Here is a 17,266-nt window from a genome sequence, read left to right as displayed (position 1 = left end):
AGAAATTCAATTTCCTTGACTGCAAACCAATAAGCACAGCTCTTGGCTAGCAATTCAGACTCAATAGCTCCCAATCTCCCTGCACAGATGAAGATACCAGGTACATGGAAACTATACCATATTCTAATGTGGTAGGTAGCATAATGTATCTTATGGTATGCTCCAGAACATATCTCAGCCATGCAGTAAGTGTTGTCAGCAGGTAAATGGGAAATCTAGGCACAGAGCATTGGAATGTTGTGAAGTGGTTATTGAGGTATTTAAGTGGTACAATATATACAGGCCTAATCTATGGTCCAAACACAACTAACACTCAGATAGAAGGGTTTGTGGACTCAGATTATTCTGGAGATTTAGACTCAAGAATGTCACATCACGTTTTGTGTTTAGAATGTACAACAGCACACTTAGTTAGAAGGCAAATCTACAAACTGTAGTAACTCTTTCAACAACAGAGGCACAATATATTGCCTGGACTGACACTACAAGAAATCCCCTCATTAGCGGCGGGGATATTAGCGGCGGAGCTCCTCCGCCGCTAATAATGGGGGTATTAGCGGCGGAGGCCCTCCCCCGCCGCTATTGGTGGGCTGAGTTTTTTTTTTTTTTTAAATATTAATAGCGGCGGGCTGTCCGCCGCTAATGCCCGCCGCTATTACTATTAGCGGCGGGGTCCGCCGCTAATACCCCGCCGCTAATAGGTGGGCGGGAAAAATCCCGCCCATATTGATTCAAACTATTAGCGGCGGGGTATTAGCGGCGGACCCCGCCGCTAATAGTATTTTATTTTAAAAAAAAATAAAAAAATTAATTAAATGTTATTAGCGGCGGGGTCCGCCGCTATTGCCCCGCCGCTAATAACACTATATATACCCCATCAGACCCCTCATCCCCATTTTTCCATTTTCTCTCAAAAAATCCCAAACCGCCTCCTCCTTTCCCCTTCTCCCTTTCTGAAATTTCCACCGCCTCCATCTCCGACGCACCACCACCCCGACGCACCACCACCCCGACGTACCACCACCCCGACGCACCACCGGTTATTTTAGGTAAGTATTGTATTTTTTTTATTATTTTAGATTTGTTATTATATTGTTTTAGGTTTTAGATTGGTTTATATAATGTATATTTAAGTTTTAAATAATCTGTGTAGGTTTTTATATAGAAAAATCTGTGTATATAGAAAAATGTAGGTTTTTATAATCTGTGTAGGTTTTTATAAATGTAGGTTTTTATATAGAAAAATCTGTGTATATATATATTTTTGTATATAAAATTGGTTATATTTATATATAAATATATGTTTATCTGTGTTTGTGTATATATAATTGGGTATATATATAAGTTTTGATTTTTTTATGTGTATATATACTTTATAAAAACTGTACATATATTGTAGTGTAGTATATAGATTATATATTTTGTAAAGTATATTATATATATAATCTGGGTATATTATATATATATATATTTGTATATAACAGTTTATATATATATGTATATCGTAGTGTAGTATATATATTGTATTGTATTATTATGTAAAGTATAAAAACTATATTATATATTTGTGTATATATAATATAGTTTTTGTATATATTATATACATTATTTTTGTATATATTATTTTTGTATACATTATATATATTATATACATATATTATATATTTTGTATATATTTTTTTTGTAATATAATAGTGTATATATTTGTGTATATACACTATTATATTATTTTTATTATTGTATATTGTATATTTTGTATATTGTAATATAATATTGTATATATTTGTGTATTGTATATTTTGTATATATTATTTTTTTTATTTATATATTTGTGTATATAAAATATATAGTATTGGGTTTTTTTTTTGAAGAAAATATATATTATATGTTAATGTATATATAATTTATATATTGTAACAATATTGTATATTGTATTGTTGTTATTTGTATGTTTTTTAATTAATTTTAGTAATAAGTAATTTGTATTTGTTTGTATTTGTTTATTTTATGTTAGATTTTATTGATATTAAATTAATTTGTTGTTAAGTTTGCTAAAATTTGAGAAGTAAATTTAGCAAATTTAGTAAATTTGAAACACGAAACTGACACAGGGCAATAGCGGCGGGGTCCCGCCGCTATTAACAGTATTAGCGGCGGAACCAGTTTTTGGCCGCTAATACTATTAATAGCGGCCAAGCAATAGCGGCGGACCAATAGCGGCCGAGGTCCGCCGCTATTGCCCTTTAGCGGCCACATTGTGGAGCAATAGCGGCCGAGGGGCCCGCCGCTATTGCTCCTGAATGTTGTAGTGTGAGGTTGTTAAAGAAGCACTCTAGCTCAAGGGAATCACCAGAGAACTTGGTGCTGACCAAAGGACTGTTGTCATCCACTATGATAGCTAGAGTGCACTCCATCTCAGCAAAAATCAGGTATTTCAGGAGAAGACCAAACACATAGATGTGAGGTGTATCATTTCATTCGGGACGCAATAGCTAAAGGAAAGTCAAGTTCCAGAAAATTTCAACACATGAAAACCCCTCTGATATGCTCACCAAGCCTCTTCCAATAGCAAATTTATTTATTGTTTAGACTTACTACAAATCACAGCTTAGCATACTATTTCTGTGATCTACTTTTTTTTTTTGTAAGTCTTTGTTTTGAGTGTTTTTCATTCTTGTACATTAGGTTCCTAGGTGAAGATTTGTAATACTGTTAGTTCCCTAATGTACACGTATTAGTTAAAGTTAGGTGCAGTTCGGTAAATTAGTTATGTCAATTAACTCCTAGCTAGTCCTAAGATCTATATTAGTACCTAATTGCCTACTGCATTATATGCTGTAATTATATGCTGTAATAACACACACTCATATGATACAATACTGATTTCTTTTACTGTAACTAATCGAACCTAGTGTTCTATGGCCAATCGGCTAATGTCCATGTGAGCTGATCATGAGTATTTGAGTGAGATCAAAGGGAGACTTCGCATAACAGATATATTTTTTGATTTGTATATTCAATCTGTGCCATTAGATACTGATCATCATTCTCTCTCACATCATATCAATGGCGTTGTCAATAATGTCTTCTTACGCATCTTTTCGTCCCTTTAAACCCTCCTCATCACTTTCGAGTTCTCAAAACATAATTAGAAATTTTGACGAGAACTCCAAATATCATATCAGGAGTAACGGTGATCTCACACCACAAAAGGTATCAATATTAATAGTAGCCACGATGATCATAATACTTTGTTAGTATCCTTACAGAAGTATAAACCTTTCTCTAATAACAATATAGATATATATATCTATATATTTATATATTTCCAGTTTGCTGCGATGTATATATTAATTAATAATTTTCTGATGAAATTGATTTACAAATTAAATATTGCAGGATTTAGATAAATACAGGGACGTTTTAAGAAAAGCAGACCCATTTGATGAAGGTCTAAAGATGATTGATGCTATTCAACGGCTAGGAATTGACTATATCTTCGAGGAAGAGATTGATAAAATTATACAAAGCCAGTCTGCTTATAAGTTTTTTAGAGAATTCGAACATGATCAATATATCACAATAAATCAATATTTGTTTAAACTCATATATACTATATGACATTGAACTTCAGGTTCAGTAAACTTCAGTTTTAAGTTCAATCCTTATGAACTTAATTCATTTCTAAGAATGAGTCATACGTGTATAATTAGAAATACATAAATTTACACATTTTGTAAATGCATGATTATATAATCTTATCACATCGATAAGAAACTATGCAATAAAAATCTAACAATAGCTCAAGATTGTTAAAAAATATAATTTAAATATTTTCTATGTGCAAATATATGCACATTCTTCTTTTGAGCCTTATAAATTAACAATGAGAAGAATTTTCTAGTTTTTCAACAAAATTTAATCAAATTCTTTGACAATTTATTGCATATGATTGATCATGTCAAAATAATTCAATTCATGAACTTCAGGTTCACTATAATTTGTATTTCAATGAAACTTTCAAAATGTAATGTAAATTCATTACAACATAATCATTACAAGTTTCATTTTTATATACACGAATAATATAATTATATTATTCTCCAAAACATATACGCATTTCTTGGGAATCCACTATCATCAATTCAATGATGTGTATAATTTAAAAGATACATGACAACTTCATCATGTTATTGTAATGGTCAAATAGATATAACCATAACATATCATTCATTTTTCCTGGTATCTTTTTAACAAGTCGTCTAATTTATTTAGACTATTCATCAGTCTAATTATCATGACTTGATATATTATATATTTAAATGTACAACAAGTACATATAATAAGTTATTTATTATCACTTTCATAACTAGATAAAAGTTACACATCTAGGTACATATAAAGACATTTTACTACTCAAAGTAGCAATTGTATGTAAGACTTCTTCAGGAAGCTTTTCAACTAATCATTTTGTAATTCTTTATCACTTTGATTATATTGGATCACTAACAAATATTAGCAAATTATATATCCACTTTTGGGAATATGCAAACTGAATTATATAGTAACTATATATTTACATATCATGTACCAGCAATAGTTTGAAACTATTGATTTCAAGAAATAATAAAATATGTATATATTAATTTGCTTATGGCATTACCAATATATGTGAAATCTATATTCTTTGAAATAGAATTTCATGCCTATTCATTCTCTTTAGGTAATGATATTTAAATATTCTAAATGTACAATAAGTTTGTACAATTCACATTCTATTAAATAATCAAGTATACTTTTATCTTGATTATAACTGTGTCCGTACTACAGGTACGCGACCACTATTATTCAATTCCACACATGATATATAGATTTCATGCACTTTGATTGTGTGTGGTATCTCATCTTTTGGTTGTTTCCAATTTCTTCTGAAAATATTTGAGTAGCAAACAATGCCATTGATTATTTAAAATCATTACATTCACTTCGGGGAATGACATTGAACAAGTAGAACATTATTATAAATTTCTTAAAAATTTATTACTTGTTCATATATAAAAAGAAATTACTCAACAATTTCTTTAACAATATTTCAAAGAATATATGAATACAATTTTTGCATAATCTCCAAGATGTATGCAAAATTTGATCTTTAATATATGTCACATGCAATAATTTTCAACATTGCAAGTAATAACAGTGTATAATAACATGACTAATACAAACAATCTTTAAAAGTAGTTGACTTCAATTCGTATCATTCTCTGCAGGGAATGATGAACAATAAATACATGTCTCATGTATTTAAATAACATTAGTCATGCTCACTGTTATTCTTATACTTTGATGTTTCAATGCAATTTTCTTAATATTCTTTTTAGATATTCAAAACCCACTATAAAATTGCATCAATAATAATCATTTTTAATGATTCTTTAGTTGTATTCACATAAATACAATCATTTTTTTTTTGACAAATATAAAACATTTACTTCTGGAAATGTTTGTCAAAATCTATATCATTGCGGTAAAAGTCCCTAAAAACTTGAGGTTGATGCCGATTAGTCCTCAACCTCAAAAATTGGCGGTGAAAATACCTAAGGTCCCAATTTTTGTTTGTCCGTTGGTCCTTTTTCTAACGGATCCGTTAAATTCAAATAAAGTGCCACGTGTCAATTTTTTATTGGTCCAAATAATAATTTTAATTAAAAAAATTTAAAATAAAATAAAAAACTAAAAAATATATTTTAAAATTATAAATTTATTTTATTTTATTATATATATTATCAGGGGATCTATTTTGTGCATCTAACCCTAAATTTAAATCTAAAATGAACATTCAAATTACTATGTTACTTATATTTCATTTTTTTCATACTACAAAATTTTGTTTTAAGAAGTAATTATGCAACTTGGACATGAAACTACATACTTCCACCAGGCTTGTTTACAAACATCCGAGCCTTAGCAGTAGCTACTTCTGCTATACCAGCATACATCTAAAAATCAAAACAAAATATCATGAACAAAAGCTTTATCATAGCTGTCTTCTTCTCCAACAAATACATTATGGAAAAAAAATCCATCACCATGTGAAACTCTCTCTGCCGCTCTCTCTCTGTGCCTTCAAAAAAAGAAACAACCCATCACCATGTTCATCAAAGCTTGAGCAGAGATGCGAAGGAGAGAACTTCGTGAGAGAGAGAGAGGGAAACAATCAGATCTAGGCCCATAAACGTCAAGATCCAGGAGAGAGAAGCGGATCGAGGCTCGAGGTCCTGCCTTCAGGAGGTTTCAAAGTGTGAGGGGGTCGTTCATCGGCTTGGGCGTTCGACGACTCTCTCGACCAGATCTGAGGGAGTTTGACGTCGGAGTAGGCCCGTTTCAAGTGAATAGATACCAGATCTGAGGAGGAGAAGAAAAAAAATAAACTGATTCAGAAGTGATTGAAGAAAAAAATTATTTTTAAGTTTATTAATTTTTATTCAATCAGTTTAATAACTAGATTGATTTTTTTTATTGATTTTAAGTGCCTCTGCAAAAATAATATGGTAGAAGAAGGAGAAGAGACGGTGAGGGAGAGAGAGAAAGATTTAGAATTTTTTGTTTTTGCTTTATTTAACGAATCAGATTTTTTATTAAATCAGATTTTTTATTAAAATAATTTTTTATTTTAAATAATTATATGTTTTATAATTTTTAATTATAATTATATGTGTACTAATGAACTCTCAACACGTGGTTTTTTTGTCAGCATTTAACAGTGCTGTTAAATTGGGTATGAACGGACAAACAAAAATTGGGACCTTAGGTATTTTCACCGCCAATTTTTGAGGTTGAGGACTAATCGGCATCAACCTCAAGTTTTTGGGGACTTTTGCCGCAATTATCCCCGATATTAAATTACTTTTCATTGTCCTCAAAGAATACAAGAACATATATATAAATATGTATTCATCTCTTTCATTATATATCCATCAACTATATAATGGATATTACGTTTGCATAATCTTCAGGATATATGCAAGATTTTATTGAGGACGCATAATCATCAGGATATATGCAATATTTTATCGAGGATGCATAATCTTCAGGATATATGCAATATTTTATCGATGATGCATAATCTTTAAGATATATGCAATATTTTATCGATGATACATAATCTTCAGGATATATGTATAATTTATATAGATTTTCTTTATCATATCATAGGCAAACATATATTGTAAATATTATGAATAATAAGTACATAATATGTATATATATGAATCAATAATAAATATATAAAAACATATACATACATATATAATATATAGATATATATATAGATAAAAAGAAAAAAGAAAACAAAGGATTCTTGAAATTGTTTCAGTCAGATAAGTATATATATAAATATATATTTAGTGTATCGTGACTTTGAAACAATTCAAGAATTTTAACAAAATACTTACATTGGGTCTTAGGAAGAGACTCATGCTTGAAGCTTGGGCAGAGACTCGTGCTGATAACGTGTTATAAAATAATATAATATAATATAAAGTAGATGAGAATAAAGAAGAAGAAGATGTAGAGAGAAAGAGAAAGTGAAGGAGAATTTCTGAGTTGTTTATTCCAATGGGGTGAACCCCTATTTATACAAATACAAGAGTGAGATATTAAGAAACTAAGAAAAAAGGAAATTAAGGAAAAGAGGAATGTTGATTACAATTCATGGTAATAAATAAAAAATTTGGACATCCACATAATTATTAATATTTATAACAACTAGTTTATTTTATTTTATTTTTTTTTGGAAAAGGGTCACTAGTTTATTTTAAATATTTATTTAATGTTATTTAAAAATGTTACTAAAATATATAAACAGTGACATTTACGAAAATGATACTAAATATTAAAATTATTAATTTATGCAAATGTCACTAAATTCTACAATGCACCTTTTAAAATGGATATATTGATGCATCCCTATTTGTTTTAGCATCCGAAATAATTTTTTAGTCAAATTTTTTATAGTTATTTAAGACATCTTGCAAAATTTTAAAAAATTTAGAAAAGTTTAACATACCGAAAACTATGTTCAAACAGTGTGTTGCACGCGTGTAAAATGGACTGTTTGAACATTGTTTTCTATATTGTAAATTATTCCAAATTTTTCAAAAATTTATAGGATATCTTAAATAGCTATAACTTACATGAATATGAAAAAAAATTAGCCAAATTTCTTTTTTCTAAATGCCGAAACAAATTAAAAGTGTATCAGTACATCCTTTTAACGGGGTGCATTGTAGAATCACCCAATAATTGACATTCGAGTACATAAACTTTTAAAATTCCCTTTTCCTTTACAGTTTTTTTAGCGAACTCCAATTTTCAAACCCTAATTCCCAATTTTCAATTTTGAAATTTGATCTTTCTTAACCTCACTGGCTCTGCAATCCTAGCTTCACCGCCGACCTTTTTACTCCTCAACAATGTCGTTTCATCGCACATATAGAAAACCTTATCTGATGAAGATGACTCAAGCTATAACAGGGGTAGGGGAGAAGTTTAAGGAGGTCCAACGCCCCCCAGCATGGAGTAGCTCCGACCCCAAGCCCACCAATTCTAAACCCTATTTCTTCGACTCTAAAGTGGATCCCAGAAATTTGGTATTTTGATCTCTTTACAGGTACCTACGATTTCTTCTTCTTCTTCGTTTTTTTTTTGGCTGAAACTTACGAAATGATAGCTAAACTTTTTTATTTTTATTTTCAGTTTCATATAGATGTATGTATTTATGAGTGAATGCAATGTTCTTATCTGTTTTGATACTTATTTGAGTCCTATGATGATGTGTAGAATGCGAGAAACGTAAGAAACAATGAGAAGAAAATGAAATTGGTGCACTACTTGGCGTATTTGAGCAATTGACAGGTTACAAGAACAACATTGATAAGTTTAAGGTTTAATGAATTTATTATCTTAGTTGCTGTTAAAATTAGACCTCACTGTAACCTTTATTATTACAGTTTTACAGATGAAGTGAAAATTACAAATAAAAGCAAACAGAATACAACAGAAATCAGATCCTAGGTGGCTTCGCCTCTAGTGGATCAAGAACTAGTTGTTAGTTACAACCGAAGTTGTAACTAACTCCTAGTTCTGTGATCAACCCTAGAACTACAACTATAAAAGGAACAGAAGAGAAGAGAGGAAATATATACCAGAAGCAAAAAGCCCTAGGTTACCAGATCTGAGAGATTGTTCAGCTCCAGATGTTGTTTTCAAGTTCATGCAAAAGAAACAAAGAAAGTTAGTGTGAGAAATCAGAAAAATAAGAGAGAAATAAACACAGAAAAACAAAAGAGAGAATACTTTAGAAATACCAGTCGATCTGTGACTGGATTTCTCACCTGTTGTAATATTCCTTCACATAGTGCAAGATCTGAGGTCGATCTTCAAGGCGAGCTCATCAGAGGACGTACCCCTAATTTAGGGCGAACCTCTATATTTCTGGTGTTTGATTTCTTACTCTAAACTACTGTGTTTTGGCTAATCTTTGTGAATATGTGTGTGTGTTATGTTTGGGGTGATTTTCTGGGTTAGATCGATCAAGAGATCGAGGGAGATCTCTGGTTCTAGGGTTTGAGAACCAGAGAGAAGGCAGAGAGAAAGAGAGAGAGAGTTTGAAACTCTCGAAGGTTCGAGGAGAGAAATGAGCTAGGGTTAGCTCTGAACTCTCGAGTTTTATTCAAAGAAGAACGACAGATCGTTTTGAGAATCAAACGATCTGTCGTGTTGGTGAGAACGACAAGTTCCTTTGTCGTGCAAGTGAAAACGACCAATTCTTGGTTGTCGTGTGAATTGATATTAATTGATTTGAAAGGACAATTTTGTCCTTGTCGTTTTAACCGTGAACATTGAGTTGGTGTAGGTTAAACTTGGAATTTCACCAAGCAAAATTCCTACAGTGGTATCAGAGCTTTGGTTCAAGCTTAAATCAACTCAAGAAAGATTCAAGAAAGTGATCAAGACTGGGAGAAGAAGAAGAAACACAACAAGAAGTTGTGGACAGTGGAAAATCTGTGGAAATTCCACAAACTGATAATAAACAAATCTTTCTAAACTCAACTCAATTTAATTTTGATTTTTCTAACATGAGCAATATCAAAGTTGACATTGATCGTTTTGATGGATCTGGTGACTACAGGATCTGGAGGAGAAAGATCAGATCCCTGCTGGCTCAACAGAAACTACTTAGGGTTCTTGAAGACCCTATTGAATGGCCAGAAAACACTTCAAAGATTCAACAAGAAGAACTGTTGGAAACAGCCACTGGAATCATAATTTTCAACCTTTCTGATGCCATTATCAGATTGGTTGATAAAGAAGAAACACCAGCTAAAATTTGGAAGAAACTTGAAGAGCAGTTTCAACAAAAATCCCTAACTAACAAGATCTACCTAAAAGAAAGGATCTTTGGGTTTAAGATGAGCCACACTAAAACCCTAGATCAGAATCTTGATGAGTTTCTCAGAATGCACATTGAATTGGCTAATTCAGGAGAGAATGAAGCTCTAAGTGATGAAAATCAGGCAATAATCATTTTGAATTCATTGCCTGATTCATACAGAGAGGTAAAGACAGCAATCAAGTATGGAAGGACTTCAATCACACTTGATGAAGTCATCTCAGCCCTAAAATCTAAAGACTTAGAGATGAAGAGTGAAAAATCCAATTCTGGACATGGTGAAATGAACCTAAGTAGGGGAAGGCCATCTCACAAGAAATCCTACCAGAACAGGGGTAGAAGTAATAGTGCACATCATCATAGAAACTCAAACAAAGGGAAGAGTAGATCACCATCAAGAGATTCTGGTGATTCTACAGGGTGTTTCTATTGTGGAAAACCTGGACACTATAAGAAAGACTGCTATTTCTACAACAACAAATACAAGAACAAGAAAGGTGGAAGGTTTCCAGAAAGATCAGATCAAAACAGACAGCAAAATGACAAGCAACAAGAAGCAAACTACTCAGATGGCTATGATAGTGGTGAAGTCTATGTTGCATCTACATCTTTTAAAGATGACTGGATTTTGGATTCTGGGTGTACTTTTCACATGACAAATTCTAGGGAAATCCTAACTGACTACAGAAATTCTAATGGTGGCAAAGTAATTCTGGGAAATAACAACACATGCAATATAGAAGGTTCAGGTAATGTAAGTTTTAAAATGTTTGATGGGATTGTCAGAACCCTAACTGGTGTAAGGTATGTCCCTAATCTTGCTAGAAATTTGATTTCTATAAGTGTTCTAGATGACATGGGTATTGTTAGCAAAATTGAAGCAGGTTCAATGAAGCTAAGTAAGGGTGCTATGACAATAATCAAAGGCCACAAACATGAAGGGTTATACTACTTAGATGGAGAACCAGTGACTCACTGCAACAATGCAGTCACCAGCAATCCAGAAGACCTAAAAGCTATCCTATGGCACAGAAGGCTGGGGCATATCAGTGAGAAAGGCCTACAGATCATGAGTGATCAAAGGCTGCTGGGTAAGGACAGAGTAAGTAAAGTGGATTTCTGTGAATCCTGTGTCCTAGGTAAGCATCATAGGTTAAAGTTTAAAACTGGTATTCACAAAACTAAGCACATATTGGAGTATGTTCACTCTGATCTTTGGGGACCAGAGAAAACTCCAACACATGGTGGAAATGTGTATTTTATGTCTATTGTTGATGACCATTCTAGAAAAGTTTGGGTATTTTTACTTAAACATAAAAATGAGGCTTTATCTAAATTCATACAATGGAAAACCCTAATGGAAAATTTAACTAATCAAAGGGTTAAAACCCTAAGGACTGACAATGGCTTAGAGTTTTGCAGTGATGAATTTAACAGGTATTGTGGCTCTGTTGGAATTCAAAGGCACAGAACTGTGAGAATTACTCCTCAACAGAATGGGGTAGCTGAGAGAATGAATAGGACCTTGATGAACAAGGTCAGATGCCTATTATTGCAATCTGGGCTTACTAAAGGATTTTGGGGAGAAGCTGTGTTAACAGCAGCCTACCTGGTGAACAGAAGTCCATCCAGTGCCATTGAATTCAAGACACCAGAGGAGATCTGGTCAGGTAAGCCTCCTGATCTCTCAAACTTAAGAGTATTTGGATGTGCAGCCTATGCACATCAGAGTGTTGGTAAGTTAGAGCCTAGAGCTCTAAAATGTGTGTTCCTAGGCTATCCTGAAGGTACTAAAGGCTACAGATTATGGGTAAGAGAGAAACAAGGTTTTAAAACCATAAACAGTAGGGATGTTGTTTTTAAGGAAGATTTATTCCCTTGTATTACTAATAATAATGCAATATCTAGTCCTATTTTAGACACTAACCCTGCAGGCACATCTGTGGACATGCAAACAAGGAACACTCAACCTAATACTGTTCAGGTGGAACCAGAACAGGTGGAAAATACTCAGGGAGATGAAAACTTGGTAGGAAATGACCAAGTTCAGGATGACAACATTCAGGTGGAACCTATTACTGAAGAAGGACAAGAAAATGAGGAAATCCAAGACTACCAACTGACCAGAGATAGAACTAGAAGGGTTCCTAGACCTACACAGAGATTCAGCTTCACAGCTTGGGAAGAAGTGCTAGCCTATGCATTCTTTTGTGCTATGGGAGTGGAAATGACAGAACCTAAGTCTTATGAAGAAGCTATGACTGATAAAGATGCCAAGAAATGGTCCAAGGCAATGGACACAGAGATGGAATCTCTGAGAAAGAACAGAACCTGGATACTAGTGAAGAAACCTAAAGGAAAGAGCATAGTGTCATGCAAGTGGCTTTTCAAACACAAAGAAGGACTCACTGAGACAGATCCTAAGAAGTTTAAGGCAAGACTAGTGGCTAAGGGATTTACACAGAAAGAAGGGATAGACTTTAATGAGATATTCTCACCTGTGGCTAAGTATAAAACCATCAGAATTATACTTACCATAGCTACTCAATTTGACCTAGAAGTTGATCAAATGGATGTAACTACTGCATTTCTACATGGGGAACTTGAGGAAGAAATCTACATGCAACAACCTAAAGGATATGAGGAAAAAGGTAAAGAAGACTTGGTTTGCAAACTGATTAAGTCCCTGTATGGACTTAAACAGTCACCAAGACAATGGAACAAAAGGTTTGATGAGTTCATGATCAAGAAAGGGTTTTCTAGGAGCTATTATGACACCTGTCTATACTACAAAGGCACTAAGATTGATGAAGTCATCTACTTACTGCTGTATGTAGATGACATGCTCATTGTGAGCAAGGAAAGGACCAGGATTGACCTAATGAAAGGTTGGCTAAGGGAAGAGTTTGAGATGAAGGACTTAGGCAAGGCTGCTAAGATCCTAGGCATTAACATCTCTAGGGACAGGGAACATGGGACACTAAGGCTACATCAGAAAAACTACATTAAGAAAGTCTTAGAGAATTTCTCTATGACTAATGCAAAGCAAACTAAGCAACCTATGACTAATCAATACTACCTAAGCAAGGAGCAATGTCCTAAAACTATAGCAGAGAAAGAATCTATGAGTGAAGTGCCTTATTCTAGTGCAGTGGGATCAGTGATGTACCTAATGGTAAGCACCAGACCTGACTTAGCCTATGCCATTAGTGTACTAAGTAAGTACATGGCTAACCCAGGTAAACAACACTGGGAGGCTATGAAATGGTTACTAAGATACTTACTAGGATCTACAGAAGTGGGATTAAACTACAAAAGAAGGGACAACAACAGAATGATCACTGGGTACAGTGATGCAGACTATGCAGGTGACAGAGATAGTAGAAAATCCACCTCTGCCTATTTCTTTACACTATGGGGGAATTGTATCAGCTGGAAAGTACAACTGCAGCCTGTTGTAGCATTATCTACAACAGAATCTGAGTATATAGCTGTTACAGAGGCTATTAAAGAAGCCATTTGGCTTAAAGGACTACTAGATGAACTTAAACTCCTAGATGAAGAACCTACAATCTATTCAGACAGCCAGAGTTGTATCCACTTGTGTAAGAATCCTGTCTTTCATGACAGAACCAAACATGTGGAAATAAAGTATCACTTTATACGAGATAAAGTGACACAGAAGGTTGTACAGATAGAGAAAGTTCCCACTGAAGAGAATCCTTCTGATATCGGTACTAAGGTGCTACCCTTAACCAAGTTCAAGCACTGCTTGGACTTGTTAGGGGTTGGTAGTGGTGGATGACCACTACCACTATGAGCTAAGACCCTTGAGGACGAAGAACTATGATAATAAAGATTACAGATGAGATCTAAGGTGGAAATTGTTAAAATTAGACCTCACTGTAACCTTTATTATTACAGTTTTACAGATGAAGTGAAAATTACAAATAAAAGCAAACAGAATACAACAGAAATCAGATCCTAGGTGGCTTCGCCTCTAGTGGATCAAGAACTAGTTGTTAGTTACAACCGAAGTTGTAACTAACTCCTAGTTCTGTGATCAACCCTAGAACTACAACTATAAAAGGAACAGAAGAGAAGAGAGGAAAGATATACCAGAAGCAAAAAGCCCTAGGTTACCAGATCTGAGAGATTGTTCAGCTCCAGATGTTGTTTTCAAGTTCATGCAAAAGAAACAAAGAAAGTTAGTGTGAGAAATCAGAAAAATAAGAGAGAAATAAACACAGAAAAACAAAAGAGAGAATACTTTAGAAATACCAGTCGATCTGTGACTGGATTTCTCACCTGTTGTAATATTCCTTCACATAGTGCAAGATCTGAGGTCGATCTTCAAGGCGAGCTCATCAGAGGACGTACCCCTAATTTAGGGCGAACCTCTATATTTCTGGTGTTTGATTTCTTACTCTAAACTACTGTGTTTTGGCTAATCTTTGTGAATATGTGTGTGTGTTATGTTTGGGGTGATTTTCTGGGTTAGATCGATCAAGAGATCGAGGGAGATCTCTGGTTCTAGGGTTTGAGAACCAGAGAGAAGGCAGAGAGAAAGAGAGAGAGAGTTTGAAACTCTCGAAGGTTCGAGGAGAGAAATGAGCTAGGGTTAGCTCTGAACTCTCGAGTTTTATTCAAAAAGGAACGACAGATCGTTTTGAGAATCAAACGATCTGTCGTGTTGGTGAGAACGACAAGTTCCTTTGTCGTGCAAGTGAAAACGACCAATTCTTGGTTGTCGTGTGAATTGATATTAATTGATTTGAAAGGACAATTTTGTCCTTGTCGTTTTAACCGTGAACATTGAGTTGGTGTAGGTTAAACTTGGAATTTCACCAAGCAAAATTCCTACAGTTGCTCGTCTATGTATGGCTTTGTAGATTGAGTTTTAGTAAAATTTTGATGCAGTATTCCACAAGATTTTGGAGTTAGATAAAGTTGTAGTCTCTTTTTGTAAGATTTTGTTTTGTATATATATATAGATAAATATATATATATAGAGAGAGAGAGAGAGAGAGAGGATTGGCATGAAGAGCTAATATATGTAACGATTTTTAAGTCAATATGATATATGGATATGGAGTGGTAGCGCTGTATAATGATTCATTGATGAAAAAGATGCAAACATAGTTATACTGGTTATATATATGGAAAAAGATCAGGTCATAAACACAACATTTTAAGGTTTGATAATTGATTCATACACCTACTTGTCTTCTTCTTTCTTTCTTTTCTTTTTTTTTTTCAGGTTAAGATGCAGGAAATTTTAAGTTGGATGAAGGGTACGAGTACAATGCAAGTTATCTCATAGGTTCTAACTTATTTTACGCTGCTATATACTTAATAGAATAAATATTATAATTTCTCTAATAGGTACAAATATATTTGTTATTACTAATGTCATGACTATTGGTATACTATGCTCTAATTTATCTTACTATGAATCATCGTTATACTATGTCATTTGTATACTATGATCATTGGTATACTATGATTATATCCTTGATAAACTTGCAATTAAAGCTCCAAGTTATACTCAATAGTCGATGACCAATTCGGCAAATTAACACATACAACTTGCAAACAATCTTGCAAGTAGAACTAAACTTCAAGATATCATAATATAAATGAAATTAAGGGTTCAAGAGAAAGGAAATGCAGTGAAGGGTACACCATTAGCTCTACCAGGAGCTCATCTGGTTTGGACGAGTTAAGTTATGTTCTTTTCTTTCATGTTTATTTTGTTTTATTTATATTATCTGCATGTTGCATCCAAAATTTAAAAATAAAATTATTTGGATGTGCAGAGATTTGCAGAGATATGCAGTTTACATTGTTTTATATACATTTACATTTTTATATATATGTTCTTTATAGCAGTGCTTTTCAATTTATTGAATCCTTATTATTAGTGTATATAATATATATTTATATTCTGTATATATCTTTTCTTTTATAGCAATACTTTTCATTTTAAAATATTTTTTTCAATTGTTTCAAGCTTTGGCTATAGACCCTCCTTGAAAGACTAAAATGCATCTCCATCTTGGTATGTATATAGTCTTTGTTCACATCTTCTAATATTCTCTTTGTTAAGTAATTTAAGATAAAGTATTTTCAATTTATATTTTGTAACGGATACTATTTGTTTTAGTGAACATTTATTATAAGTTCATATACTAAAATTTTACTGATTATGTTTATTTTTTCTTGTAGGAAAGTCAATATAGTAAAGTCGTCACTCTTGCAGGATGCAGAATATTGAAGTACTCAAAGACTTATATGAAAATCATTACTTCAGATGATGAATTTGTAAATTATTTGAGTATTTTTCCAATGTGTACAACAATATAAATTTGAAAAACAGATTATATCCGTTTGTGGAATTATTATTTTCATTTTAATAATATTTGTTTGATGGATTGTCTACTGATTTGTCAAAGTTGTCCTATAATAGGTAGTATTATTTGTACAATACAAATATAAATTTAAGAAAAAAATAATTAATTATAGTTTTTAATAGCTTTTTAAAATAAAATATTTATTGACAGTTGACATTTGAGGTTTTAGTGACATGGGAATATCTTACATTTGCCCAAATGTCACTATTTAATGAAAATGTCACAAAAAGTAAAAAATAGTAACATTTTAAAATGCCACTTATTCAATATATTAACTAAAAAAATACTAATATAAAGCTTTAATGGAAGACAAAAAAAAAAAAAAAAACCCTTTACTTCACTTTTTAGTAACCTTCAAAACTAAATATACTCATTCCAGTAATCTCAAAATTAACTAAAA

The 17,266-nt window shown here is 32.7% G+C and overlaps 1 protein-coding gene and 1 long non-coding RNA gene across 3 annotated transcripts; both read left to right on the top strand.

Annotated features, from left to right (window-relative positions):
• Window positions 1–2,855: 2,855 nt before the first annotated feature.
• LOC133037638 ((3S,6E)-nerolidol synthase 1, chloroplastic-like) lies at window positions 2,856–3,636 on the top strand. Its single transcript, XM_061115039.1, has 2 exons — window positions 2,856–3,213; window positions 3,400–3,636. Exons 1-2 carry the CDS (start codon window positions 3,067–3,069, stop codon window positions 3,619–3,621), a joined length of 369 nt encoding a protein of 122 aa, XP_060971022.1. The 5' UTR covers window positions 2,856–3,066; the 3' UTR covers window positions 3,622–3,636.
• Window positions 3,637–8,315: 4,679 nt separating this feature from the next.
• On the top strand, window positions 8,316–16,896 carry LOC115704945 (uncharacterized). 2 transcript variants are annotated; one of them, XR_009687704.1, is made up of 4 exons: window positions 8,316–8,671; window positions 8,842–8,945; window positions 15,714–16,514; window positions 16,682–16,896. It is a non-coding gene; the product is annotated as an uncharacterized LOC115704945 (long non-coding RNA). The 2 variants fall into 2 exon arrangements; XR_009687706.1 differs by having other exon boundaries at window positions 8,322–8,671; window positions 15,714–16,174.
• The last annotated feature ends 370 nt before the right edge of the window (window positions 16,897–17,266 follow it).

The sequence above is a fragment of the Cannabis sativa genome, chromosome 1 (genome assembly GCF_029168945.1).
Source record: "Cannabis sativa cultivar Pink pepper isolate KNU-18-1 chromosome 1, ASM2916894v1, whole genome shotgun sequence".
Classification (NCBI taxonomy): Eukaryota; Viridiplantae; Streptophyta; class Magnoliopsida; order Rosales; family Cannabaceae; genus Cannabis; species Cannabis sativa.
This window is presented reverse-complemented; position numbering and strand designations above follow the sequence as displayed.